General features: G+C 57.7%; 1 protein-coding gene across 2 annotated transcripts; it reads left to right on the top strand.

Moving 5' to 3' along the window:
* The first annotated feature begins 20 nt into the window (after positions 1-20).
* Positions 21-22094, top strand: TEAD3 (TEA domain transcription factor 3). Of its 2 annotated transcripts, none has more exons than XM_038553836.1 (13): positions 21-234; positions 10006-10257; positions 11961-12025; positions 16576-16638; positions 17425-17436; positions 18032-18169; positions 18280-18329; positions 18899-18960; positions 19549-19682; positions 19835-20008; positions 20130-20270; positions 20349-20501; positions 20632-22094. In XM_038553836.1, exons 1-13 carry the CDS (start codon positions 51-53, stop codon positions 20743-20745), a joined length of 1542 nt encoding a protein of 513 aa, XP_038409764.1. In that variant the 5' UTR covers positions 21-50; the 3' UTR covers positions 20746-22094. The 2 variants fall into 2 exon arrangements, with proteins under 2 accessions (XP_038409764.1, XP_038409763.1); XM_038553835.1 differs by lacking the exon at positions 16576-16638 and adding an exon at positions 16328-16390.
* The last annotated feature ends 5038 nt before the right edge of the window (positions 22095-27132 follow it).

The following is a 27132-nucleotide window of genomic DNA, read 5'->3' as shown; positions in this document are numbered from 1 at the left end:
CCTGGCACAGGCCGAGGCAGGGGAGGAACTCAGACGGCGGTCCGACAGAGATGAAGAACATCTGGAGTCGGGAGCCGCACATCTGGTCGCGGAGCCCGCCTGCGCTGCTCACCGACCGCCCCCTCCCCGCCCCGCGCCCCAGTCACTTCCTGTCCAGGAGCAGTAGTCGGTGTTGTCTTAACCCCCTCCCGGACCGTCTTAGGGCTCCGAGGAGTGGGGGGGCTCGCAAGAGGGGTAGGTGATGCGGGAGGAAGAGCCGGCACCTCCACCCCCAATAAAGCCGCGTCCCGGGCCGGCGAGCGGTGGTTGTTCAACGCGTGCGGAGAACGAGGCGGCGGGAGGGGTCCGGAGCGCGGGAGGGGTCCGGGGGGCGGGCCGGAGACCTGCCTCCCCACCCCCAGCCCCGCTCCCGCCCAGGCCCGGGGCGCTCCCGCGTCCCCTCCCCCGCGCCCAGCGCCGGTCCTACCGAAACTCGGCGGGCTCGTGGTGTCGAGACGCCCCCCGCGGGGGCCCCGGGCCGAGAGGGAGGGCCCCGGAGGTCCGGGAAGAGGGGGAAAGGGAGAAATTCGAGAAACAAGCCTCTCGGGGAGAACCAGACAAACCGGGTCCGGGCAGGGCGGGCGCAGTCGCCAGGCCGGGGCGGGGTCTGGGGCCCCGGGAGTTGGGGGCGGGCTCTCGGGCGGGAGAGGGCGCTGCGCCTCGGCGGCTCGGGACTGGGTGGGAGGGTCGGTTAGGGAGCCCCGAGGCCCGGGCGCCCTGGCTCCGCGGGGCTCCTCGTGACGCGGCACCCCGACGGGAGTCCGGCCGGGTGGCAGGAGCCCCGCCCCCGGCCCCGCCCAGGCCGGAGCCCCAGACTGCAGTGGGGTCCCGGGGAGGTGGGGCCAGGCCCGGCGTGCGGGGAGCGGGTGGGAGCGTGGCACCCGCGGGCGAGCAGCGCTGCAGCCCCAGGTCGCGAAGCCGCGGGGTGGGCCGCCCTAGCGCCGACGGGGGTGGCCCCGCGCGGCCCCGCCCCTCGCGGCTGGGCCCGCCCCCTGCGCGCCCCGCCCCCTCCTTCCCCTCAGCCCCCACCCCCCGCCCCGGCTCCTCAACACAAACTTTCCGTCCCGCTCGCTCCCTCCTCCGCGCCCGGCGCCTCCCGCTCCAGCCCGGCTCATTCCACACATTCCGGCCAGCCCCCTCCCCAAGACCCCCCTTCCCCGGCCCCCCCCTCAGCTCCTCTGGGCCCGGCGGAGCGGCCCGGCCGGAGCGCCCCCCCGAGCTCGGACCAGGTAAGCCGGGCGGACGCCGGGAGGAGGCCCTGCTGGGAGAGGTGGTTTGGTTGGCTGGTTCTGGATTGGGGAGCACTCGAGGGGGCCTGGGTCCCCCCAGCTATTGTCCAGCTGGAGCCGGAGCCCCGGATCTGGGTGCCGGGAAGTTTAGAGGGAAGGGGGGGAGCTCTCCGGGAAGCCCCGCCCACCCCGCCCACCCCCCCACCCCCACCCCCCCGCGACCCGGACCAGTCGGTCGGGGGAGGTCGGGGTGCCGGGAGATTGCCCCGGTGCCATCGCCTGTCCCAGCGTCCGCGTTGGGGGTATCGAGGCAGGGGTCTGGGGGCCGCACGGTTTGGAGGGCCTGCCAGGGAGCTCGTACCCGGGACTCCCAGTCCCGGGCCCGCCGCCCTTTGGACTCCCGGCTCGCGCTCTCTCGGAGCCGGCCCGGCCCCAGCTCCACGCAGGCCTCGCGCGCGGCCTCCCGGCGCCCAGGCCGGCTCCTGCGCGCGGTGCCTGGTGGCTGCGCTGGATCGTGGAGGGTGTTTGGGGGCAGAGCTGCGCGCCCAGGGCGTGTGCCCCCTGAGGGGCAGGGGCTTAAGCTTGGGGTGGAGGTTCAGAGTTCCAGACCACGGCTCTAGGAGCCTGGTTCCAAAGGGGGCTGGCTTTGGGGCCTTATTTTCCCTACACTTCCTCAGAACCCTTGTTTAGACTTTAGAGGGTTTGAAGGAGGCTTGTCCCCACGACGACCGCCACCACCACCACCACCACCACTATTGTCTGTCATGCCCTTTATTCCTGCCTGGGGAGGGAAGGCCAAGAGTGCCTGTCTGTAACTGGTTTTCAACTAGCCAGGCCCCAGGGCACTGTCACTGAGCCCCCACTCTATCACCTTTTTGGGAGAGTGGCCCTGATCCAGGACTCAGAGATTCTTTCTGGACTAGAGGGAATGAGGCCTTGGGGGAGGGCTTCTCAGGGGGCACCTCCCTTTGTGCTTTCTCTCTCTCCAGGTAGAGGCAGAACCAGGTCAGGCCTGGACTTGTAGTCCAGGAAAGCAGGGAATGGGGGTAGGGACTGGACACAGCTCTAGGGGCTGGAGCCCATGGTGGCTCTTATGTATCCCGTCTCATATGGCCTGGTTCTATGTATACATGTTCCACCCCAGTGCAGGGGGCCGAGACACTTCCTTAGCTAGAATGTCGGGGCAGCCTGGGGCAAGGAGGAAATCCACAGTCCCCCAAAGTTAGACATGTGTGTGTGTGGGGGTTATGTTCTCCTCCGTTCCAGATTCTTGTAGCTCTTTTTCTAAGACCCTCCCCCAGGAGGGTGTCACTCCAGGACGTGGCTCTGTGGTTTTCTGGATCCCTGCTCACTCTGTGGGCAGGGGATTGACCGATGTATCTTCTAGGAATAGGCTGTCTGGTGAGGGTGACTTCAGGGGCCTTGGATGCCCCCTCCTCAGGGAGAGACTAAGAGCCAATGGGATTCTCAACTTCTAGAGCCTTCTCCCCTACCTCTCCCTAGTGAGGGAATAATAATGCTAATTAGTGCATTGGGGCTAGGGAATGGCTCAGTAGGATGGTCAGTGATCTGCAGGACAGGGCTGTGTGTGTATGTGCGCAAGTGCATGTCCATCTGTCCATCTGTGTCTGTCTCTGTGCTCCCACCCTTGCCCTCAGGTTTGCAGAGCCTGTGCCTTCTGCCAGTTGAAATGTTAGAACCAGAAGGCGACATCTCAAAGAGGGAGTCGAGAAATTAGAGATCTGGTCCCAGCTGGGCCTTTAAGTACCTGTTGTCATCCTGTGCCTCAGTTTCCCTGCTGGGAATGACTTCTCAGGTCCCTTATCTCCGAGCTCCTTTCTGAGTCTCAGCCTTCTAATCAGTGGGCCTTCCTTCTCCCATTATGGAACGTGAACCTGGTGAGGTCTGGAGAGGTGAGTGGGTGATCAGTGATCTGAGGAAGAACATGAGGACAAACCAGGGGGTGACTGAGGAAAGTGTGGCTGAAAAGGTTGTGGGTAGCAGGCAGCCAGGGACAAGGAAGCCAGGTGGAGCTGGGGGACCTTGCCCTCTGAAGTGGCCCCAGGGTCTGGCAAGGCTGGCCCAGGTGAGTTGTGTTGAGAGGTCACTTGGATGGCCTGCCCCCTCTGCCTGAGAGAGCCCCACAGGGCTCAGTATGGAAGCTGGAAGGGAACCGAAGCTGTCAGTCCTGCCCACTACCTCCCTTAGGAAGGGATGAGGAGCGGAGGGGTCCACCCACAGTGAGGACGGTGGGGAAAGGCTCTGGAGTACCAGACCCCAGGTTGCCAGGGAGCCATGAGGGCTCTAAATGCTGCAGATTACCATGGCGGTAGCTAGGAGGTGGCCGTCTCTTCTTCCCACGTGGAGGCTGCAGAAGCGTGAGGTCCAGGTCTCTGTGGACCTCTCATGGGCCCTGGGCCCATGGTGGGAGCCTCTCTGGTCAGAGGTCAGCAGATCACACTCAGTCCCGTCCTCAAGGCCTTGCCCTGCCCTCCCCTCTGTCCTGGTGTCGTGCCAGCCTAGGTTTGTCTGCAGGAGAGGTGCTGCCCCTTGGGGGGAGGATCTGAGAGGGGCAAGAAAGGAACTTCACCTGTCCTCGAAGGTCCCCCAGGAGGCCAGAGAATCCCTATCCCTTCACAGGTCCCCAAAGCCTCAGCCCTTGAGGTTTCCTAGAGTGCTGATTGTTTCCTGTGCTCCCTGCCAGGCCCGAAAGGACAGGAAGTGATAGAGGGAAATGAGAGTGCAACCGTGTGTGACGCTGGATGTGTGTGAGAGAGAAACTGAGTGGGACATTCTGCGTGGGTGACACTGCTTAGGGGGGTGTGCGTGTGTGAGAGAACCGGCTAAAACCAGTTTGTGTGACTGCATTTGAGGCTGGACTTGTACAGGAGAGAAGCTGTGTGTGGCACTGCCTGTGATTTTATAACACTGGTGTGTGTGGCTAATACTGTCTGTACGTGGGAACCACCATAAATGACGTGTGTGTGTGTATGTGTGTGTGAAAGAAGCTGTACTTGTGGTTTCTGCATGTGAGTGGCCATCTCGGGGGACATGGCTTCTGAAAGACCAGCAAGTGAGCCTATGTCTGACCCTAGAGGGGATCCTGTTGCTCTGCTTGTGAGGGATGCAGTGATTGTTGGATACTGTGTGTGTCAGAAGCAGAATGGGTACCATTCTGTGTGATGTTCAATGCTGTGGTGTGACTACTGTGTGTGTGTGTGTATGAACAGCCTACGAGGTGGCCTCTGGTTTGTAGGAACTCTGACGGGCTGCGCGTGCGACTGTATATGACTCCGTCAAACTAGGACAATCTGTGGTGTGTGTGAGGAGAAAGCACCGTGACATGGTGCTGAGCATCTGTGTGAAATGCAGAGTGGGAAAGAAGGTGTGTAGGTGACCCTGAGCTCCAGACCCTGCCCTGCAGCCCCGCACATCAGAGGATCTGCGAGGTGTGCCCGAGACTGGCCTCTGTGTGTGAGCACTATCTGTGATTGCCTGAGACCGGAGGACAGTGTGGGTGACAGCCATCAAGGCTGGGCCAGGCATGCTCTGTCACAAATTTGGGGGCTTCTGACCCTGATGCCTGGGGCATCCATGTGGAGGACCATGAAAAAGATAACTGTTAAAAGCAGAGAAGTCCTTAACGCCACTCAATGGTGCCCTTAAAAATGGTTAAAATGGTAAATTCGATGTTAAGTGTATGTTACCACAATAAAAAGTTTAAAAAGGAACAGGATAGAGATGCAGGTAACTGAGAATGTGTGGGACAGTGGCTGGGCGGGTGAGTGTGTGCTTGAGAGAGGAGGGCTGCAAGGAAGCCCGTGTGTGTGTGTGTGTGTGTGTGTGTGTGTGTGTGTGTGTGTGTTGTAGAGGACACTGGGACTCTCATAGTGGGGGGGGATTGGCTGAATGACTGGTGGCAGCTCAGCAGGTGACGCAGAGTCCCAGGGCTGGGGCGTAGGCAGGGTGAGGGGGGACGGATGGGCATGTCAGTGGACAACTGTGAAACCCGCTTAACCAAGTTACCCATTGGCTGCCACCCCCACCCATGAACTGGACACCTGGCCTTCACTGGGGTGGGGCAAGATGAGACAGGGAGTGCCTGGCTGGCTCAGTCGGTGGAGTGTGTGACTCTTGATCTTGGGGTCGTGGGTTCGAGTCCCATGTTGGGCATAGAGATTACTTAAAAAAAAATGAGACAGCATCTGGGCAGTGGGCCTTTCTCTCTGTGGAAGTTTGAGGGCTCTGAGATTCTATCTCCCACTTTCCTACACTGGTGGGGGGTGGCAGTGACAGTGAGGATGAGCTTTGGACAAGAAAACCTAGGGGGGTGGCCTGCCTCCTCTGGTCCCCAGGAAGCCTGTACCCTGAGTGTGGGGGTGGGTGGGTGCAGAGAGTCTTGATTCCCAAATTGGAAGCACATTAATAAGTGGGAGAGCGGGGAGGAGGCCTCCCCACCTCCCTCCTAGTGGGCTCTGCAAATTGCTTCCTCCTGTAAAAATCTCTACCCTGCTCCAGGGAGGAGGGTACTCCCTCCCCAGCCTGGCAGGGTGTGGCCACTTGGCAGGGTCCCTCAGGGGTCCTTGTGCTGGAGGCAGACACCATCCCCCTCCTGCCCCCTCTCCGGTCCCACCCGGAGCATGGCTACTTCTAGGGTGGGAGCCTCTGGCAGCTGGAGAACAGCTGGCCCTGCTTTGGGGGCGGGTGAGAAGGAAGAGGGGAAAGGCAGAGGGGGTGGGGAGATTCCCTTCACCCTCATCAACTGCCCTCCCTGTGCTCAACCCCCTGGTGGGTCAGCCCAGCCCTAGGAGATTCGGGATGCAACTGCTGATTTCACTAATCCTCTTGCGTTTTGAGTGGTGTTCTCATTCCAAATGAGAGCACTTTGGGGGGCTGTGGTCCCTGCTGGAGTTCACAGCTGCTGGCCACAAGACCCAGTAAGGTCACTGGGCTCAGTGTGTCTCCCAGGGGTCTGATTCGGAAGGGAGGGTGGCAGGGGGACATTAGGACGACACCCACCTGCCTTATCTGCATCCCTGTCCAGGGCAGAGGTCTGGGGGAGCCCAAGCTGTCAGCCTCTCCCCTCCCCTCCCTTGAAAGGGAGGTGTAGGGCCAGGGGGTCTGGAGGCTGCAGGGCTTGGGGGCTGGTGGCGGCCTAGGGCCCCTGCAGCTGCCCAGCTCTGGCCTCCCTCCCTGGAGCTGTCCAGCCAGTTATTCTAGCAGTTTGGCCCCAGGGCGGGGAGTGGGCAGCAAGGGGCCCCTTCTCTCCCCGCAGGGGGGCCCCCAAGCCTCCTTGCTCCCTTCCCTGCCACCGCCCAGAGGCACCTTCTGACCTCAGAAGGCTGAGGGCCCTGCAAGAGGCGAAGCAGGAATGGCTGGTCAGAGTGCGGGTAGAGGCGGAGTGGGCCACAGGAGGCCGGCGGCCTGTGGTAATAACGGGCCTCTGCACACCGAGACGGGAGGTGGTCTCCACGGGGCGGAACAAATGGGACAGGAGTGGGACATCCTGGCTCTGGCCCTGCTGGGGCCTACCTGGCCCCCAGCAATGGCTTCCCCGTCACTCCTTCCTTCTAGATCTGCTCTGAACTCTGGGTTCTCTTGTCGGCTCACATGCACACACACACTCTCTCTCTCTCTCTCTCCCTCTACCCCCTCCCTCACTGCTTGACTTTATCTGACTTTATCGATATGCCCCCTTCCCGCCCCTTTAACCCCCCTCCACTGTGTGCCTCCCTCTCTCCGGATCTGGGTCTCTGTCTGGGTCTCTTGGTCGTGATACCCGCCCCCACTCTGGATCCAGCTCTCTCTAGCACCTTCCCTGTCCTGTCCGCCTGCTGCTCTCTGGATCTCTCCTTCTCTGGGTCTCTCACTGGAAGTGAGGGTCTCACGCCAAGGTTTTGTGGGGGGAGGGGTTTACCCCTTATTCTCTGCCACTCTCTTGTCTCCCCGGTCTGTTGTCTTTTTGCCTGCCTGTCGGGGTCTGTCTCCCTGTCTTTACCCCACCCCCAGACTCTTCCCAGCCTCCAGCCCTCACCCCTCACTTGGGCCCTCCTCCCTGTCTCCCGCCGCTCCTGGTGGGCCAGCCCAGCGCACAGAGGTTCTGGACGTGGGCGGCTGCCCCCTGCTCTGTAGGGGCTGGAGCCTGAACCACCTTGGCCCAGGCCAGCCTGCAGTTGTCTGAAGGGCCGGCCCGGAGCTGGGTCCCCGGGGCGTGAGGGTCCAGGGGAGGAGGGCGGGCACACACCAGCCTCGCGCCAGGAACTGGGGAGACCAGAGCCGCAGGCCGGCCGAGCGCTGCAGCCGGCAGGGACCCCAGTGCAGGCCCCTGCCCCGTGCAGCTGCCCGCCCGCGCTCGCCCCTGGGTCTGTGCGGGCCCCGGGGTCCAGACACCCTCACTGGGGTCTCCATCCGGGCACCGCGCGGCACACCTGCTCCTGTGCCCGGCCGTGGGGGCGGGGGTCACCCGTGGGGCCCCTGCCTCGGCGCCCCCGCCCACAGGACTGTTTCTAGAAAGTGGGTGTCGCCTGTGCCTACGGGCGGCCGGGTCGGTGGTCCCGCCGCCACCCCGGGCTCCCCTCCCCCCGCCAGCTGCCCGGTCCCAGCCGGGCCGCCCCGCCCCCGGCCTGTCCCGGCTCCCGGCTCCGGCCCGGCCGTGTTCGCCATATTTGGCCACAGTGCTCCTGCGGGGGGCGGGGCGGGGCTGACATCACCCCGGGGGGGGGGGGGGGGGGGCGGCCGCCCGGGAGAGGGGAGGCCAGGCCGGCGGGGCTGGGGCAGGCAGGGCAGTTGGCGGGGAGGCGGGGGCTGCCCGGGCCCCAGGCGCGGGGCGCTGCTCTGAGCCAGGCCTGAGGCTCCGCTGGGCGGGGTCTTAGAGCCTGGAGCCCCCTCCTGCCCCCCCAGCCTGTGTTAGTGTCCGGCCTGCGGGGGGCGCTGCGTCTCCCCTTGGGCCCCCAGAGGCTCTGCGCGCGCACTCAGCCTTGGCCTGGGGGTTAAGGACGGGTGGGATGGGGATCCGGGAGCGCGGCCCTCCGCCTGGCCGCCCTCTGGTGTGGGAGAGCTACTGCTCCCGCTCTCGGAGGCCTCACAGAAGGCTCTGGAGGCGTGGGGGGCCCTGCTGGACCCCACTGGGCCGGCTCAGGGTGGCCCGGCCTCGTCCTCGTCTCAGGTGGGAGACGGAAGCCAGACCGCCTGGGCTCGCAGCCCGGTGCCAGCCCTTGCAAGCTGTGTGTCTGACATGTTGCTTAACCTCTCTGTTCTTTGGTTTCCTCATCTGTAAGGTGGGACTAATAATAGTCTCTACCCCATGTTATTGTGAGGATTAAATGACTCAGTGTGTGTAAAATCCCAGAACAGTACCTGCCATATGGCAGGTGCCGTCATTTGAGCAATAGTCTTAGCTCTGTTTCCATCTGACGATTCAGGCCCCCCGGGCCCGCTCCATCCCATGCCACTAGTGACCCTCGTCAAGCCTCCTTAAACAAAACAGGTGGCCCCCTGCAGAAGACCCCTGCCCATTTGGCAGGACCTGGAATTCTTGTCTGAGAGGATAGAATTCCCTTTCCTGGCTTCAGAGGGATTGCCCACCTCTCGACCCTCCCCACCCCCCACCCCACCCCAGCTTTCCCTGCAGACCAGAGCAAAGTCCTTGGATCTAGCCATCTTGGGCTCAGAGGCCCCCAGGACACTGGGCATGCAGGGTCTGAGGCTGAAGGGGCTTGGAGGGTGAGCATTGGGGCTGTGTGTGTTGGGGGGACTGCTGGGTGTGGTCTGAGTTAATAACTGAGCCCGGCGTGTGCAGGGAACTCAGAGTTTACAGAGCCCTGGCCCATCTGCGATGTGGGCCAGGGCAGGGGCGGGCGTGTGGGTGGTTTATGGGCTGCTGTGGGGCCGGGAGGTGCAGGAACAGGAAGTGGGATGGAGGAGCCGGTGGGGTTGAGCAAGGCTGTGGGCCAGGCACCTTCTCAGCTGCTCCCTTGCCAGCCAGCATCGCTCCCTCCGTGTAATTCCCGGGGCAGTCCCTGCCCCGTGTTTAGTTTCCTTGGCAGGGTTCCTGTGAGTTATCTTTTAGGGAAGTCAAAACCGCACCCTTCCTGGGTCCAGGGCCCTCCCCTTCCTACAGTGGGTCTTCAGCAGGAAGATGCTGGGGGAAGAGTGAGGAGGGTGGGGGTCCCTGGTTGGGGCTGCTGATGGCAGGAGGAAGAGCTGGCAAAGTCAGAGCCAAGCAGGCCCCTCTGAGAGCTGTAGAAACACCCACCAGGCCCTTCTCTGTTTTTCCACTCTGCTCAACACGATGCCTGTGGCAGCAGCACGACTTTCTGAGCCTCAATTTCCCATCTGAATAATGAGTATCAGTCCTTGCCCTCCCTGCCTTAGTTTTGAGGATTAAATGAATATGCACGTGCTTAATCTCCACCAAAGGGCCGCGTAGATATGAGGTATTATTGTTGTTACTGATCACCAGCGGTCCTGCGTCTTGAGGGTTAGGAGCCAGGCTTTGTGGTTGGTCCTTTGTCATGATCTCATTTAATTTTAACCCTTACAACCTCAGGCAGACCTTCTCTCCATCACACAAAACCAAAGCTCAGAGAGGTGGTGTAGCTCATTCAAGGTTGCATAGCACTGAATAAGCGGAACCCCTGGTGATCCCCACCCCACCCTGGAGCACCAGGCCTTGGAGTGGGAGATTGCTCTGATCTAGGACAGCCCTGACCCTAACCCCTCTGTGTCTGCCCTGCAGGCTCCGGCTGCCCAGTGGGCTCAGGCCCAGAGCCCAGAGCAACCAGCACAATAGCGTCCAACAGCTGGAATGCCAGCAGCAGCCCCGGGGAGGCCCGGGAGGATGGGCCCGAGGGCCTGGACAAAGGGCTGGACAACGATGCGGAGGGCGTGTGGAGCCCCGACATCGAGCAGAGCTTCCAGGAGGCCCTGGCAATCTACCCACCCTGCGGCCGCCGCAAGATTATCCTGTCAGACGAGGGCAAGATGTACGGTGCGTGTGGGGAGACACAGGGACACTGAGGGGCGGGAGGAGGAGGAGGAGGAGGCCAGGCCCTCCTAGGCCCCTCCCCCTGCTCTCTGCCCCCTCACCCAACCGGTTCGGTGAAGTCTTCGAGGCCGCCAGCCTGCCATGGGCGAGTCTGGGCGTGTAAGCCTGTGTGTCTGGATCCTCATAAACAAGCCAGGCTTGCCCCCTCCGCCAGATTGGGGCCCACACCTTGACACCCCCGTCTGCTCCTCCTCTCATCCCCCTCCTGGCCTGCAGGTTTCAGGGTGACTCAGTGGGCATAGGAAACTGGGTCAGTGCTGTGTGCTCTGGGCTAGCCCTGAGAGAGGGTCCCTCCCCGCGTGTGGGGAAGCCCGAGGAGTGGCAGCTGGGGTGTCCCTCCTGGCCAGTTCCCTTCAGCACATGGGTGTGGGGCAGGGGGGGCCTTGCTGTGACTAGGGCCTGCGTTAGGAAGAGGCCTGGAGAGACATGGGGAGTCCTGCATTCCTCAACCCCCTCCCAAGTCTTTCCTGCTCTCCTGGCCCACTCTCTGCTACCTTTCCCATGTGCCCCCAGAAGGGAATGTCCCCCTCTTGTCCAGCCCCGAGAGGGTTCCCCTGGAGATGCATTTTTGGGATGACTCAACCCTTTGGAGGTTGGGAGCTCCTTGCTAGCTCCTTCCAGTCCTCCCTGACAGCCTATGGCCGAGTGGGGCAGGCCCTCAGCCTGTGACATCCCAGGGGCCGATACCATGGTGGGGTGCAGGAGGGAGCCGTTGACTCAGTGGTAAGGGCTGCCGGGTCCCTGTCCCCATCCCCTATGCCACGCACACCCCTAGCCCCAGAGCCCCATTGTGGGGCAGGCAGATGTTCCAGGATGCTTCCACGGGGCAGGGGCTGCCTCCAGGATGGCCAGGGCAGCCCCACGAGGTATGTTTAGACAAGGCGGAGGGAGTGGGGTGGAGAGGGGCAGACAGGAAGGGAGGAGCAGTGGGGCTGGTTCTGTCATGGAGGAGGAATTTGGAGAATGTGGCCCTTCTGGGGAGGTTATGGGGTTGGGGGGCTGAGGGCCTGGATTTAGGGGCTAAAAGGTATTGGCTAAGCATCTGCCAGCATCTCACAGGGCAGGAGAGACACTGGCCACCAGGGACATGGGGGTGATAGGCTCAAGGACACAGGGACGTGCCCAGGACATCTTGACACAGGCTGTCAGTGTAGAAGGTGTGTTGGAGACCATTGGGTTCTTCCTGCCCGCCTCACCAGAGAAGGGAAGGGACTGTTCAGGGTCTCCCCTCCTGGCAAGGACGGCCAGGACAGGAACCCATCCAGAACTCTTTCAGACACCCGTGGGGCCGTGTGCGGGGACGTGTGCAGGCAGGTCCATCTGCAGCAGGCCTCGCTCACACGTGAATGCTTACACTTAAAGATTCGGAACTGCTGTGGGGCTAGGAGTGAGCAGCCCAGCTGTTCTGCTGCTCCCCACTCCCCCCTACCCTGGGGCCTTAGGAGGGCACCTGGGACTCCCCACTACCCTTCCCCTGCCCTGCTTGTGCCCCTTGGACTTGAGGGTGGGGACAGGGCCAAGGAGCAGTGTCAGAGGAGAGCCGTGCGTGTTTCCCAGCTGGCCGAGGCTGGTCGGGGGGTGGGGGTGGTCTGCTGCCCCCAGCTGCCGCCTTGGCCACTCTTCATTCTTCTCTCGCCCCAATCCAGGTCGAAATGAGTTGATCGCACGCTACATTAAATTGAGGACCGGGAAGACCCGGACGAGAAAACAGGTAGGGAGAGGATTAATGCTATGTGCCCTCTGCCCAGGCCCGCCCTCCCTCAGCTGCCTCCTTCAGCCCCTTCCCAGCACCCATCCTCTCCCGAGTGACCTCACCCGCCCGGGCTGCTTGTCCTGCTGCCTTAGAGAAAGGGGTCTGCCCTCTTCACCTGGACCAGGGACGAGCCCCATGGGGCAGCTGCGACATGGCATGGTTACTGCCCAGTGTAGCCCCCTGACCCTGGGCAGGCTGCGAGACAGCTGGTCACAGTGACAGATGGGTGCAGAGCAGGGCAGCATGGCCAGGATAGGAGCATGTGCTGCCGGACAGGTGTCCAACCTGGATCAGGGAGGGAAAGGGAGGAGTGGGGCTGCCCAGGCTTATGCAGGAGGTGACACTCTAGATGCATCTGTAAGAAGGAATTCAGGGTTTAGCCAGGCAGAGAGAAGGGGAGAAGGTACTTGCAGGCTGAAGAAGTTGGATACACATAGCATCACTGTGAACCCACACGGGGCCTACTTTGGTGGGAATCTCAGGAGGTAGATCTAGCAATTATCTCCCATCTTCCAGAGGAAGAAACGGAATCATGGGGAAGTTCAGTAACTTCATCAGTGTTACTTGGCTGGTAGGTGGTAAATCCAGGATTGAACGCACTGGGCGGGAAAGAGCCGTCAGTCCACAGTGTGGCGGGTGGGGAGAGAGGTGGGGAGAGCTGAGGAGAGTGAGAGAGGTTGGCTGGAGGCCTGAGGGACAGGTTTCCCCTCGGGGCAGCTGGGTGCCATGGAAGGGAGTAGAACAGGGAGTGGCAGTGGCAGCTGTCGAGGAATGTGGGCCATGGAGCAGCTGGAGCAATGGTTCAGGGAGGGCTGGGCAGAGGCAGGGATGAGGGACCACAGCGCCAGCGGCCTGCATGATGGCAGAGGTGAGGGTAGCGGTGGTGGCAGGGAGAGATGATTGGTGGCTTAGGCCCCGGTTGGGGGGTGGGCAGCACTGCACTGACAGGAACCTGGACAGGGAGCTGGTTGGGGTGGCCTATGTGTGGGGTGCCTGGGAGAGAGACAGGCTGTGCGCAGAGACTAGAGGACCAGACACTGGTTCTGATCCTCCACACTCCTCCCTCTCTAGTGGGCTTTGGACCTTGCACCCAGCTCCTCAACTCCCCATGGGTGCGGTGACAAAGCCGACCTGTCGCATCCCGCCAGTCGCATCCCCACCGTGACAAAGAAAGGTTCTGAGTCCACCCCCACAGTGTGGGAGCAAGAACCGCCCCCATTTGCTCAGGCATTTATGAGTTGCTCTCCCGGGGCCAGTTCGTGTTGCACAGCATTTGTTCATTGAGCAAATTATGGAGCTACTGTATTCTAGGCACTAGGGATACTGCAAGGGAACCTGACAAGGCCCTGTTCCCTGGAACTGTAGAAGGCTGTAGGAGACTGATTAATCAAATCACCAGATTCAAATACCCTCACCTACAGGAAGGGCGCTTTTGCCCCTTAGCCTCTGTTCCTCAGCCATTAAATTAGCTAATACGTGAAGATGCTTAGAACAGACCAAGCGCTGTAGAAAAATGTGCCGCTGCTGTTGCAATTATGACATCTTTATAAACAAAAAGCCAGAAAAAATAAAAAATAAAAAAAATAAAAAAATAAACAAAAAGCCAGGCACCTGGCTGGCTCAATTGGTACAGTGGGCAACTCTTGATCTTGGGGCCGTGAGTTTGAGCCCCACAGTGGGTGTAGGGCTTACTTATTTAAAAAAAAAAAAAAAAAGAAGAAGGAGAAGGAGAAGGAGAAGAAGAAGAAAAGAAGAAAAAGAAGAAGAAAGAAGAAAAGAAGAAGAAGAAGAAGACGACGACGATGACTCTAAGTAGCCATCTCAGACACGGGGGAAGGGCACTGTCTCCTGCTTCACTCAAAAGAAATGTTCATAGGAACCTGTTTGTCAGAGTGGAAAGGGGTTAAGGGACCTTTAAGCTCAGTCACTGTGACCTGAGGTTTAAGGAAGGTAGCAGAGCAACGATGTACCTGCTTCTGGGTATCTCAGGAAGGCTGGCCGTGTAGTGCGATTCCACAAAGCAGCCCAGGCAAAGCTCAGAATTTAAGAATTTTGTCATTTTGCAAAGGTGGCATTCCTCTAACTTTATTTTCTTTCTTTCTTTCTTTCTTTCTTTCTTTCTTTCTTTCTTTCTTTCTTTCTTAGATTTATTTATTTATTTATTTATTTATTTATTTATTTATTTGAAAGAGAGAGAAAAAAAAGAGAGAGAGAGAGAGTCTGTTAGGAAGGGAAGGGCAGAAGGAGAGGGAGAAGCAGATTTCGCACTGAGCAGAGAGCCTGATGAGGACTCAATTCCAGAACCCTGAAATCATGACCCAAGCTGAAGGCAGATGCTTAACCAACTGAGCCACCTAGGTGCCCCAAGAAATAAAGTCGTAAAAAAAATTAGATAGGTAGGTCGGTAGATAGATAAGCATCCTATGGTTGTGAGAACAAAACATGTCTTTATGTATTGCAAAGAACAACCAGATGACAGGCAAGGGTTTTTATTTAACTTTTGGTTAAAAAATGCAGGGTTAGTGTTTTTACAGATACTTACAGCAATTAATAGGAAGTACGATGCCTCCATACTGGAAAAACAGCTAAATATTACCTTAGGATTAAGTCCCATGTGACTCCCAGCTGTCACAGACTTGACCATTTGGCAGTGGTCCTCTGTGCTAAGGGTCAAAAGAATCCTGGTAGCGTAGCTTGGTGGTGGAGTAAGTGTTCTCTGGAGTCAAGCTATCTATGTTCAAATCCCAGCTCTACGCCCCAGCTGTGTGACCTTGGGCAAGATGCTTAACCTGTCTGTGCTTTGGTTTCATCATGTGTAACTCCGAGATAGCGCTAGTACTGACCTCTTAGTGTTACTGTAGAGGTCAGATGACGCACATGTAAAACGCTGAGAACAATAATAGCTACATTCAGTAAATGTCCCTTATTGTCATGATATGAAGTGATCAGTAGTCTTGCAGGACACACATCTGATTCCTGTGTGCCCGGTGAGGCAGTATGAGGCACACACCCCTGGGCCCTAACCCCCTGGGCTGCAGGACATCACATACACAGTAAGTTTCAGTCTATGATTAAAAAGAAACTGTTTCTTTGAGGGGATTAAAACGACTTGCAAAGAAAGCCCACAGCCATTGCCAATAATGAATGCGTGAAGCAGCCTAGAGGATCCATGTATCCACTTCTGTTTCATGGGGAATATAGTAGGGACATGGTTTCTCTGAAGCCTAGTGACAATGCGCTGGAGAAGAAACGATATTAAGAGCACCAACCGTGTGTGTGTGTGTGTGTGTGTGTGTAAATGTACATGTATATGTGTGCACATACTGTCCTATATTAGTCCAAGGAGAAGGAAGGCATGTTGGGAGAAGAGGCTGGATGAGCAAAGCAGGAGAAGGGCCAGGCCTGGTTTTACAGGCTGGCAAGCTGTTAGGGTTGACACAAGGACTTAGGCAGTGGATATGGCCCTTACTATAATCTGATGGCCAGCAGGAACATTGTGGCCATTGGTGATGCCAATCAGAGAAAAGTGTCTCAGGGCACCAGGCTGTCTCAGTCAGAAGAGTATGTGACTCTTTTTTTTTTTTTTTTTTTAAGATTTTATTTATTTATTCATGAGAGACACAGAGAGAGAGGCAGAGACATAGGCTGAGGGAGAAGCAGGCTCCATGCAGGAAGCCCGATGTGGGACTTGATCCCAGGACCTGAGCCAAGGGCAGACGCTCAACCACTGAGCCACCCAGGCATCCCGAGTATGTGACTCTTAATCTCGAGGTTGTGTTTGAGTCCCATGTTGGGGGTAGAGATTATTTGAATAAATAAATAAATCTTTAAAAAATAGAAAAAAAAAAGTGTTTCTTCTGAGGATATCAGTGAGAAAAAGTCACCCATTTTGGAAAGATAAAAAGATACCCTTCCTCTGGGTCAGATGCAGCCCAGCACCAGGGCACATAAGTTGAGCAGCAGAGCTTGGACTAGATTTTAGTCCTTCCTGCGTTAGGTCCTCTTGTGCGGTGAACAACGATACAAGTGTACATGGTGGTCCTGGAGGCTGCTGTAGGCTCTTGATCAAAATAGGGCCAAGAAGAGAGCAGAGAATTGGCAGGGCTCAGGGGTGTCTGCTCACAAGGGCCCCATAGCTCCCCCTGCTTCCGTTTGGTCCCAGAGACGAGGGCTGGGATGCTCCTTGCCCATGGCCACCCCATGCCGTGCCTCCTCACTGTCTGTGTTTTCCTCTTTGGCGGGGCGCGGGGCGGCCCCTAGGTGTCCAGCCACATACAGGTTCTAGCTCGGAAGAAGGTGCGGGAGTACCAGGTTGGCATCAAGGTACGTTGGGCGCCTGACTAGGGCCTCCAGTCCCTCCTCAGCGCCTCCACTGCTATCGCTGCACAGCTCAGGCCTCCGCCGCGGCCAGCTCTCTGGCCCCACTGTGCCTCTTTTCTGGCTGAAGCTCTGTTCTTGCCTTTTCTGCCCTTTCTGCTCTTTTTCTCTCTTTCTCTCTCTTTCTACAGGTCTCTAGCCACTTGCAGGTTCTAGCCAGGCGGAAATCTCGAGAGATTCAGTCCAAGTTGAAGGTAGGGGTCCCCTGCCGCTTGGCCCGGCCGGGTCTTCTGAGCCCAGCGTAGGGCAGAGAGGTGGCGGGAGAGCCGTGGCGGGGTGGAGGGTGCCTCAAACGTATACGACGGCATGGAGCCCAAAGTCCACTTTGGGCTACAGGAGGCTGCGGCCCCTGGGGACTAAGCAGGAGCCCGGGGGGACAGCCAGCCATGCAGTGGAGGGAGAGGAGGACTGTCTGGAGGCCACTGAGGCCCACCTCTTTTCTTCTTCTTTTTCCTTTCCCTCCTTCCTCCTAATTGCTGCTTGTTAACTGCACCGGGTCTCCGGGTGGGCAGGGAGGAGACCCGGGCACATTGGCTGGCACAGTCCTTGTGGTGGGCTTTTCCTTGCACTGGATGCTCAATCCTGGCTGCTTTGCAGCTGAGGATCTCAGAACGTGGGCTCGGGGCCCCCGTAGGCTGTGTCTTCTCCCTGTTCCACAGCTGCGCAGCAGACTGGGCCCCCCGCTCCAGGCCCTGTGCTTATATCACAGCTCCAGGGGGCATGCACAGACCCAGGGTACCAGCTTGTCCACCATCTGGGTCTCCATCCTGCCCTTTTCAGGGCACCCCCAGCCAGCAAGCCCTCCCTCTGGGGAGCAGTGGGGTGGGGGAAGGGTACACAGCTACCTCTGAGCCCCCCTACCTTCCTCAGACTCGAGAGCCAGATGGCCATTGAGTGGAGGGGGGGTGAGATGACACGCCCCCACCCTACACCTGCCTTGACCTGTGCCTTTTCTAATGTACCTTCCCTCTCCTTCACAGGCCATGAACCTGGTAAGTATCCTGCCCCTCCACTGGGGGACGAGGTGGGGGTGAGGGAGAGCACCTAACAAGGGATTTTCAAAATATGAATTATGAAATCAATTTAGTTAGGTTGGCAACTGACATTTTTTAAAAATGAAATATAGTGGTTCTCAAACTTCATCGTGCATCAGAACTGCCATCAGGGCCAGCGAAGACAGATTTCTGGGCTTCACCCCCAGAGTTTCTGAATCAGTGGGTCTGGGCCGGGGCTGGAGAATTTGCATTTCTAACCAGCTTCCAAATGATGCTGGTGCCGTTGCTCCACGGACGATACTCAGAGCCACTGGTGAGATGGAATAGGAAATATGAGGGTTCATGACACAACATAAGGGGAAGTGTTTGGATAGGTATCGGGTTATGGAATAAAATAAAAATCTTTCTCATGGTGGACCATGCTCAGAGGGGTGATGTACACTTAGGAAACAGGCCCAGGCAGGGGCCCAGACTCTCCCAAGCCCACACAGCAGAGTCTGAGGGCCTGGGAGGGGCCCTGGGGCAGCCCCAGCCTTGTCTCCAGCCTGGCCCTGCCGCCTCCTCGGCCTCACACGGCCTCTCCCCTCCCCAGGACCAGGTCTCCAAGGACAAAGCCCTCCAGAGCATGGCATCCATGTCATCCGCCCAGATCGTCTCTGCCAGTGTCCTACAGAACAAGTTCAGCCCGCCCTCCCCTCTGCCCCAGGCCGTCTTCTCCACTTCCTCACGGGTACAGGGGGCCTGGGAGGTGGGGCTGAGGTGAGGGGGTGACTTCGGGGCTGGGCTGTGGTGGGGGTCGTGGATGCTGAGGGGCCACTGGGATTTGTCTCATCTCTGCAGTTCTGGAGCAGCCCCCCTCTCCTGGGACAGCAGCCTGGACCCTCTCAGGAGTGAGTATCGTGGGACATCCTTCTCACAGTCTGGTCCCTGGCGGCCCCACTGGACTTCCCCTGGGAGCTGGCTTCCAGCAAAGTCTCAATTCAAAAATAGAGGAAGGAGGAGCACCAGCAGTGCATCTGTCCGTTCATTCCTATCTGTTCACTCATCAGCCTTCTCACCTGCTTGTCATTCATCCTTCAGCTACTCCTCACCCAGTTGCTCTCCTGGTCGGTCTCTGAGACTGCACATGGGGGAGTGGAGGGTGCTGGGTTCCCTCAGTTCTGAGAGGACTTTCATCCTCAGACACACACCCTCAGTGTAATGAGCCGCTCTCGGGGTGGGGTTGAAAGAGCACATTAAGCGTGCACCTCAGTTGTGAGATGCAGCAGGATTTCATAAAAGCTCAAACATGGAGAAAACCAGAAGCTGGTGAGTTAGCTTTGTCAGCGTGCATTTCTGGGCCTTTGCAGAGAGGCTGGCTGGCTCCCTGTTGAAACCAGATGTTACTCCAGGTGATGGGGCCGGGTGGCAGGTGGGGTTAGGGGATGACCCTCTAACCAGGCTGTGCTCCTATCTGCAGCATCAAGCCCTTTGCACAGCCAGCCTACCCCATCCAGCCGCCCCTGCCGCCAACGCTCAGCAGTAAGTTCCACACAAGACTGCCACCGCCGCCCCTGCTCCTCCACACAGCTGCTCAGAAGAGTAGGGTGCCCAAGGCTGCGCACACTTTTGTGCTGGGAGGGAGAAGTGGGTGGTGTCTACAGGGGATTGGGACAGGCCGGGAACCGGCCTCTTACCTTTCATGATGTTGCTTCCAGAACTTTGCTACACAAGTGCATACCAATGAAGATCCTATAGATTTATATATATTTATAAAATTCTTGTTATGGAAATACACCAAAATCTTAGCAGAGTTTCACTCTGGCTAGGTGTTGGGGTTCTGGATAACTTTTATTTGTCCCTTTTTACTTGTCTGTATTTTCTGTTTGAACACATATTAACAGTGACATATGGAACCCCTCCATGTATACCACTGGGGCCACCATGCACAGTCGTGCAGGTTGTACATTGTACCAGGAGACATGACAGAGGGTCGGAACCCAGCCCGTGTTTGTACCCAAAAGGGCGCCGTTTTTCTAGTTCACATGATGGCTCCGTGCCGCTGGGGCAGCCCCATATGTGAGCAGGCGCTTGGGCCCATGCAGATGAGGGTCCGTCTCGCCCTCCCAGGTTACGAGCCCCTGACCCCGCTCCCCCCAGCTGCTGCCTCTGCGCCCGTGTGGCAGGACCGCACCATCGCCTCCTCCCGGCTGCGGCTCCTCGAGTACTCTGCCTTCATGGAGGTGCAGCGAGACCCCGACACGGTAACGTGCCTGTGGCTGGGGGTGAGGGTCTGCGCAACCTGGGGAGACCTGGGCGGCGGTGCGGGCCCTCAGCCCAGGGACAGCATCCCTGTGCGGCCCTCCGGCCGTGCCCGTGGGCTCTCTCCTGACCCCGCACTGGGCCCTCCCCACAGTACAGCAAACACCTATTTGTGCACATCGGCCAGACCAACCCCGCCTTCTCAGACCCGCCTCTAGAGGCCGTGGACGTGCGTCAGATCTATGACAAGTTCCCTGAGAAGAAGGGTGGACTGAAGGAACTCTATGAGAAGGGGCCCCCTAATGCCTTCTTCCTCGTCAAGTTCTGGGTGAGCGGCCCTCTCTGCTCCCGACAGTCCCATCCCCCAGATGTGCAGTGGAAGCCCCCTCCCACCCCCAACCGCCTGCCTCTGCCCACACCTGACACCACCCTTGCTCGCCGCCCCCCAGGCCGACCTCAACAGCACCATCCAGGAGGGCCCGGGAGCCTTCTATGGGGTCAGCTCCCAGTACAGCTCCACCGACAGCATGACCATCAGCGTCTCCACCAAGGTGTGCTCGTTTGGCAAGCAGGTGGTGGAGAAGGTAGAGGTGAGTGGGGGCCCAGGGTGGCACGGCAGGGCTGGGAGCAGCCACTCTGGGTGACGCCTTCCCCGTGGCCCTGCGTAGACGGAGTACGCCAGGCTGGAGAACGGGCGCTTTGTGTACCGCATCCACCGCTCCCCCATGTGCGAGTACATGATCAATTTCATCCACAAGCTGAAGCACCTGCCCGAGAAGTACATGATGAACAGCGTGCTGGAGAACTTCACCATCCTGCAGGTGGGGGCGCCGCCGGGGGCGGGGGGCAGGTGAGGAGACGGCTGTCCAGAAAGGAGAGGGCCTTGTCGGCCCCTACACCGCGGGGCCCTGTGCCTCCTGACCCCCTGAATCCTCCCTACCTGGCCCCCAGGTGGTCACGAGCCGGGACTCCCAAGAGACCCTCCTCGTCATCGCTTTCGTCTTTGAAGTCTCCACCAGCGAGCACGGGGCTCAGCACCACGTCTACAAGCTCGTCAAAGACTAGGCTCCCCTCTGCCCCCAGCACCAGGATCCAGGACAAGCAGCTTTCCACACACCTGCCTGGCCCCCTGCCGGAGGTCTGGGATTGAGGACTCCCCCGCCGGCCAGGCCTCGGGCCCAGGACCCAGGAGGCCTCCACCCCACCCCCAGCACACACACTCCCTGCCACTGTTCTGCGCTTTAACTGTGGGAGAAGAGAGGAGGGCTCAGTGGGGGGGCAGCCTGCCCTGGCCACTGAACACCCCCTGGCTCTGCCCGGCCTCCAGTGAGTGAGAGGACCCCTTCGGGCTCCGGCATGTGTGGCCTGCAGGGGAGGACGGGATGGAGACCAAGGGGGTCCCAGGGCAGAGGCCCTGGGAAGGAGAGGGTTGAGTTGGGGTTAGGTTGAGAAGAAGAGAGAGGGGCCCCCACTTTCTTGCACCTGCTGTGTGCTGGGCCTGGTGCTAGGCCCCCTGTGCACCTGGTGCCATTGTCAGACCAAGGGGAGTGTGAGTCTTGGTGTCTCCTGTGATGGGCTGAGATCCCGAGAAGTTGAGGGGCCCATGCAAGGGGTGGGCCAGAGCTGGGATTCTCACCCAGGGCCATCTGGCCCCAGAGCCCAGGTCTACACTACCTCCCTGGCGTGTAGGGGGGGTGCCAGCCGCTGGGGGTGGGAGAGATGGTCTGTTCTGGGGCCCAGGGCCAGCACAGGTTGGGGGCCTCCTCCCAGGGGAGCAGCTGCTTCTGACTTGGCAGGAAAAGAGGCGCAGCAGATACCTGGCACCTGTTCGGTGTCCCCTGTCCACCTGTGCCAACGCCTCCAAGCTGCCCTGGCTCAGAGCCGGTGCCTGAGCCCCTCAGCACCGTCCTGACAGGAGGAGGCCCCTGGGCTGACCAGTGTCCCAGGGACAAGGGGTAGCAGCAGGATTTGATATTTTCAAATGCCCAAGACCTGGGTTTGGTGAAGCCTCGGTGGGCACCACTCCCTTATGTCTGTCTCCGCCTCCAACTCCCAGACCTGGAGCAGCAGCTCCCCAAACCCAGTTCTGGGACTGAAGGTCAATCCTTTCCCTGCTACCCCTTCCCGACCACCAAGCCCCTTGGCCAGAGTGGCTTGTCCGTCCACTGGCCGCCTCTGGGCATTCATGAGTGTCGTATGAAGTACTGTGCCCCTTCCCTTCCTTGCACTGCCCACCCCCGAGCTTCCTGCAGGTCTTCACAGTTTGCATATCGCTCAGGCCACTTCCAAACTCAACCTAGGTTTTATAATGTATATTATATTTTTTTGTGTATTTTTTAAATCCAGCTGTGATGGGTTATATCGTAAATGTGGCGCAGGGCTGGGGTAGGGGCCCTCCAGGCCCGGCTCCTGCTCAAAAAAAAAAAAAAAAGAAAAAAATTAAAGTTATTTGTTTGTGGGTTAATAGTGTGTCCAGCGTGTGCCAGACCTCTCTGGGTTGGATTAGTTTCGTGTGGGTGTTTTGTTTTGTTTTTTAAAGATTATTTATTTATTCATTCATGAGAGAGAGAGAGAGGCAGAGACCCAGGCAGAGGGAGAAGCAGGCTCCATGCGGGGAGCCCGACGTGGGACTCAATCCCAGGTCTCCAGGATCAGGCCTTGGGCTGAAGGCAGCACTAAACCACTGAGCCACCCGGGTTCCCCGCGTGTGGGTGTTTCTGCCAGGTTAGGGCCTGGTCGGTCACCCCACCCTGCCCCGTCTGTGCTGGGGGACCCCATGCCAAACCCCCATTCAGAATAGGTAGGATTCGAAGAGCCCATGAAAGCTTCGCATACTTCCTTTCCCCCACCCCCTCCCGCCAAGTTGAGTGCTGAAATGTGCCCAGTGCTGGCCTAGGTTCTGTTGTTGCATTGTCTCTGAGTGAAGGGACTTGCCCAAGGTCTTCGTGGTGGCTACTTCCGGTTCTCACTGTCCTGTCTTCACTTTAGAGCAGAAAAGAGAGCTCAAGGAGGATGAGCCCTGGCTTGCAGGCAGAGCCAGATTCCAACCTGTTCTTGTCCGCCTGGGGAAGCCCTGCTCTCCCCTCTGAGCCGTCCTCTGCTCCTATAGCAGAGACCACAGAGTGGGGATGGTGACAGGACATGCCTTGTTTACCTGAAATTCAAATTTCAAATGTTTTAAAATTTTTTTAAAGATCATTTATTTGAGATAGAGCACAAACAAGGGGAGGGACAGAGGGAGAAGCAGACTCCCCGCTGAGCAGGGACCCCCCCCACACACACACACACACACTCCTCTACCCCCCTCCCAACTACCCCCCTCCACCCCCGCCATGTGGGGCTTGATCCCAGGACTCCCCGGGACTCCAGGATCCCCAGGACTCCGGGATCATGACCTGAACCGAAGGCTTAACCGTCTGAGCCACTCAGGTGTCCCTGAAATTCAAATTTAAATGAGCATCCTGTATTTTCATTTGCTAAATCTGGCAGCCCTACTCCAGAATCTAGAGTCTTATAGATCATTCTGGTCCAACCTCCAAGACTGCAGATGGAGAAACAGACTGAAATTAAACGCTCTCTTCACCCAGTCAGTCACTGGCTACACCCAAGATTTGAATCTGGTTAGCTTGGCTCCCAAGTCCATGCACCTGGTAGACTATTTAAATAATCAGGTGGTCTTTTGTCTTAGTCCACAGCATTGGAAGGACCCCAGACTGTCACTTGCAGGATGGGGACAGTGCTGGAGCCCCAGGCAGGTGGGTGGGGTCCTGGAGTCAAAGTGGTTTATGAACGACCCGCCATGCACCAGGCCTGGGACTGGATGCAAAATCTCATCTCTAGACTAATGGTTAATTATATCTACTGGGTGCTGTTGAGGCATCGTCACGTGTGTCACTGCCTTCACACTCCCAGAGTCAGCAGTGTTCGCATAATTTCCTTTAGAATCATGTAGGTCTCATGCAGAAATCGCAGGTGAAATAGGGCTGGCCTCCTTGTCTCCCCCCAACCCCATCCTGCTACCTCCTCACCTACCCTCCCCATACAGTGTAACAAACCAAAGGTCAGGGATAACTAGTTTTGAGGTCCCAAAGTAAGGAAGGAACCAGAATATAAGTAGGTGAGCCTTGGGACACCCGGGTGGCTCAGCGGTTGAGCGCTTCCCTTTGACTCAGGTGATCCTGGAGACCCGGGATTGAGTCCCACATCAGCCTCCCTGCCTGGAGCCTGCTTCTCTCTCTGCCTCTGCCTGTCTCGCTCTCACTCTTGTGTCTCTCATGAATAAATAAATAAAATCTTAAAAAAAAAAAAAAAAAAAAGCTGAGTCCTGTGAGCCCAAAGCCCAGGATCCTCTCCTGGTTGTGGCTCTCCCCTGCGGTAAGGAGGGGCCAAGATGGATGGACCCCAAAGATCGGGACTGTAGTTCTTTCTGCCCCATTTCTGTTCTGATGTTCCCAGGGAAGAGGGAGGAGTGCACCGTTGTGAGGTTTCACGGGCTCTTGATTTCCCCGCATCACAGATGCCCGAGGACGGGCTCCCAGAGAGCTGAAGCCTGAATCCTAACTCGGGTGCCACTGAGCTTTAGGCTCATTGCCCCAGAAACTGGGGCTTGGTTGAACTAGCTTGGCCTTCATTAGAGGCGGGCTCAGTCGGCCTGCACACGTCTTCCGTTTGCTTGCCCTTCTGCGTCCCCTTCCTTCCTGCCGGCGCTGGGCTTCTGGAGAGCCGCACCAGGGCTCCAGATGCCCCACAGCCCCGCGGGAAGGAGTGAGTCAGCTTTGTCTAATATAGTTGGTTCTTAAGGACCCCCACCCAGTACGTAAGGCTTGATAGAATGAGTGGGTTTTATTTTTAATTTTTTTTTTAATTTATTTATGATAGTCACACACAGAGAGAGGCAGAGACACAGGCAGAGGGAGAAGCAGGCTCCATGCACCGGGAGCCCGACGTGGGATTCGATCCCGGGTCTCCAGGATCGCGCCCCGGGCCAAAGGCAGGCGCCAAACCGCTGCGCCACCCAGGGTTCCCAATGAGTGGGTTTTAAAGCCAGGTGATTCAAGTCAATATCCAGGAAGGCTCAAGTTCCCAAATTGGGCTTTTTTTTTTTTTTTTTTTTTTTTTAAGATTTTATTTGAGCGAGAGCGCGCACCTGTGCGCAGTAGTGGGGAGGGCAGGGGCAGACCACGTGGAGCCGCGAGCCCCGGGCAGGCTCAACCTCGGACCAGGACAGGAGCCAAGGCAGATGCTTAACTGACTGAGCCACCCAGGCGTCCCTCAAGTTCCCGAATATTTCTAAGGCATCCACTACCTTCCCCTAGAGTTTCCAAATCTATTTAAAAATGTTTAATCCTTGGCTCATTTCAAACGGGAGGGCGTGACTAGTTCTGAAGCCACCTTTTCTCCCCGTTCATCGTTCATCCGCACCCAAACAGCTCGCTGTGCGCCGGCCGCCCCGGACGTGCGCAGCCCGCGGGATTGCCCGCTTACGGCTGCCGTCTGAGTACGAAGTGCCCGGCACCGTGCAAAGCGTGTCATCCTTTGATTTTGGTACTACGGTCTTTTAAGCATCATCATCTGCGCTTTCAGGTGAGAAAACAGCGTTTAGAGAATAGACGGGCTCCACAGGCTCCAGGGCCTCCTGAATGGGAGAACTGGGATTCAAACTCAGGCGCGGGAGGGGCCCCGCCCGCAGGCAACCACGTGGCTGGTCTCCTCGCAGCCAGTCGGCTGTAGGTACCCGTGAGGTCAGGAGACACCGCCCCGGAAACCCTTGGCTCCAGCTATTGGCAGGACAGCACGGTTTCTGGCAGGAACAGAAACGTCTCCCTGGTCTTGGCTCAGGCCCCCTGTCCCCCCCGCCCCCCCCCCCCCCACACCCTGAGGATTGGCAGCTAAGGTGCAGCTAGGACCCATCTTAGCCAACTTGAGGGGGTACTTCAGTTTTAGGCTTCCGCCCCGTGGCTCTCAGACCTGCTCTCTTGCTGTACTCAGTGCCTAAGAGCAGGAGGCTGGCAGGTGTATTCACGTTTGTAACCTGCTTACATGCCTCCAGTCATCAAAATACCTGATTTTCTTTAGTAATGTCTTCTGTTTTGTGATTAGGTGCCTTCGCTGTTAAATGTCTTCAGCTCAGGTCATGATCCTGAGGTCCTGGAATCGAGCCCTGTGTCAGGTTATCTGCTTCGCAGGAGAGTCAGCCTCTCCCTCTACCCTTTCCCCAGCTTGTGCTCTCAAGCACTCTCAGAATCTTACAGAACTTCAGAAAATCCCAGATAATTTTTTTTCCTCCCAGAATTAAGCATGGCCAACATTCTGATAAACTTCCACTCTTACTGTGCCTAAACTTTTTCCTTTCAATAGCACCGGGTCCTAATTAGTTTTGTTTTTCTTCTTTTTAAGATTTTGAGGGGCACCTCGGTGGTTCAGTGGTTGAGCATTTATCTGCCTTGGGCTCTGGTCGTGATCCCGGGATCCAGGAGTCCCACGTCAGGCTCCCTGCATGGAGCCTGCTTCTCCCTCTGCCTGTGTCTCTGCCTCTCTCTCTGTCTCATGAATAAATAAAATCTTAAAAAAAAAAAAAAAAAAAAAGATTTTGAGAGAGAACAAAAGCAGGGAGGAGGGGCAGAGGGAGGAGAAGCAGACTCCCACTGAGCACGGAGCCTGAGCCCAAAGCTGGGATTGAGGCCAGAGCCTAAGTCAGACACACTCAACAGAGTAAAGCCACCCAGGCGCAATAGATCCTAGCTAGTTCTTTTTGTTTTTAAGATTTTTTATTTATTCCTGAGAGACACAGAGAGAGAGGCAGAGACACAGGCAGAGGGAGAAGCAGGCTCCATGCAGGGAGCCCGATGCAGGACTCGATCCTGAGTCTCCAAGATCTGGCCCTGGGCTGAAGGCAGCGCTAAACCGCTGAGCCACCTGGGCTGCCCTCTATCTAGTTGTTTTTTTTTTTTTTTTTAGGATTTTATTTACTTATTCATAGAAATGCAGAGGCAGAGACACAGGCGGAGGGAGAAGCAGGCTCCACGCAGGGAGCCCCACATGGGACTCTATCCAGGGTCTCCAGGATCACGCCCTGGGCTGCAGGCGGCGCTAAACCGCTGTGCCACCGGGGGCTGCCCCCCCTAGCTAGTTCTTATACGCCAACTTTTCCCTTTCCTTACCCATCTGGAACATTGACAAGCCTAGATATTTTATCACTCCTAATACTGTAGTAACAGACCAGAAGGAGCAACTATGCCCAGTAACCTTGAGAAACCAAATTCAGGGCTCATCCCAAGATTAGGTTATAACTATTTTACCTGTAAGCAAAATTACTAAATTATTAAAAGCTAAAATAGAAAAAAGAAAACCACCCCAAGATCTTTGGCAAAAGCCTTGTGTTCTTTGTTCGAGCTTGTTTTGAGGTACATTTTATTTATGCTTTGGATTAGCCTTTTTAAAATTTATTCATCG

This window comes from Canis lupus, chromosome 12 (genome assembly GCF_011100685.1).
Source record: "Canis lupus familiaris isolate Mischka breed German Shepherd chromosome 12, alternate assembly UU_Cfam_GSD_1.0, whole genome shotgun sequence".
Lineage (NCBI taxonomy): Eukaryota > Metazoa > Chordata > Mammalia > Carnivora > Canidae > Canis > Canis lupus.
Note: the sequence above shows the minus strand (reverse complement) of the source record. Positions and strands in the feature narration are given on the sequence as shown.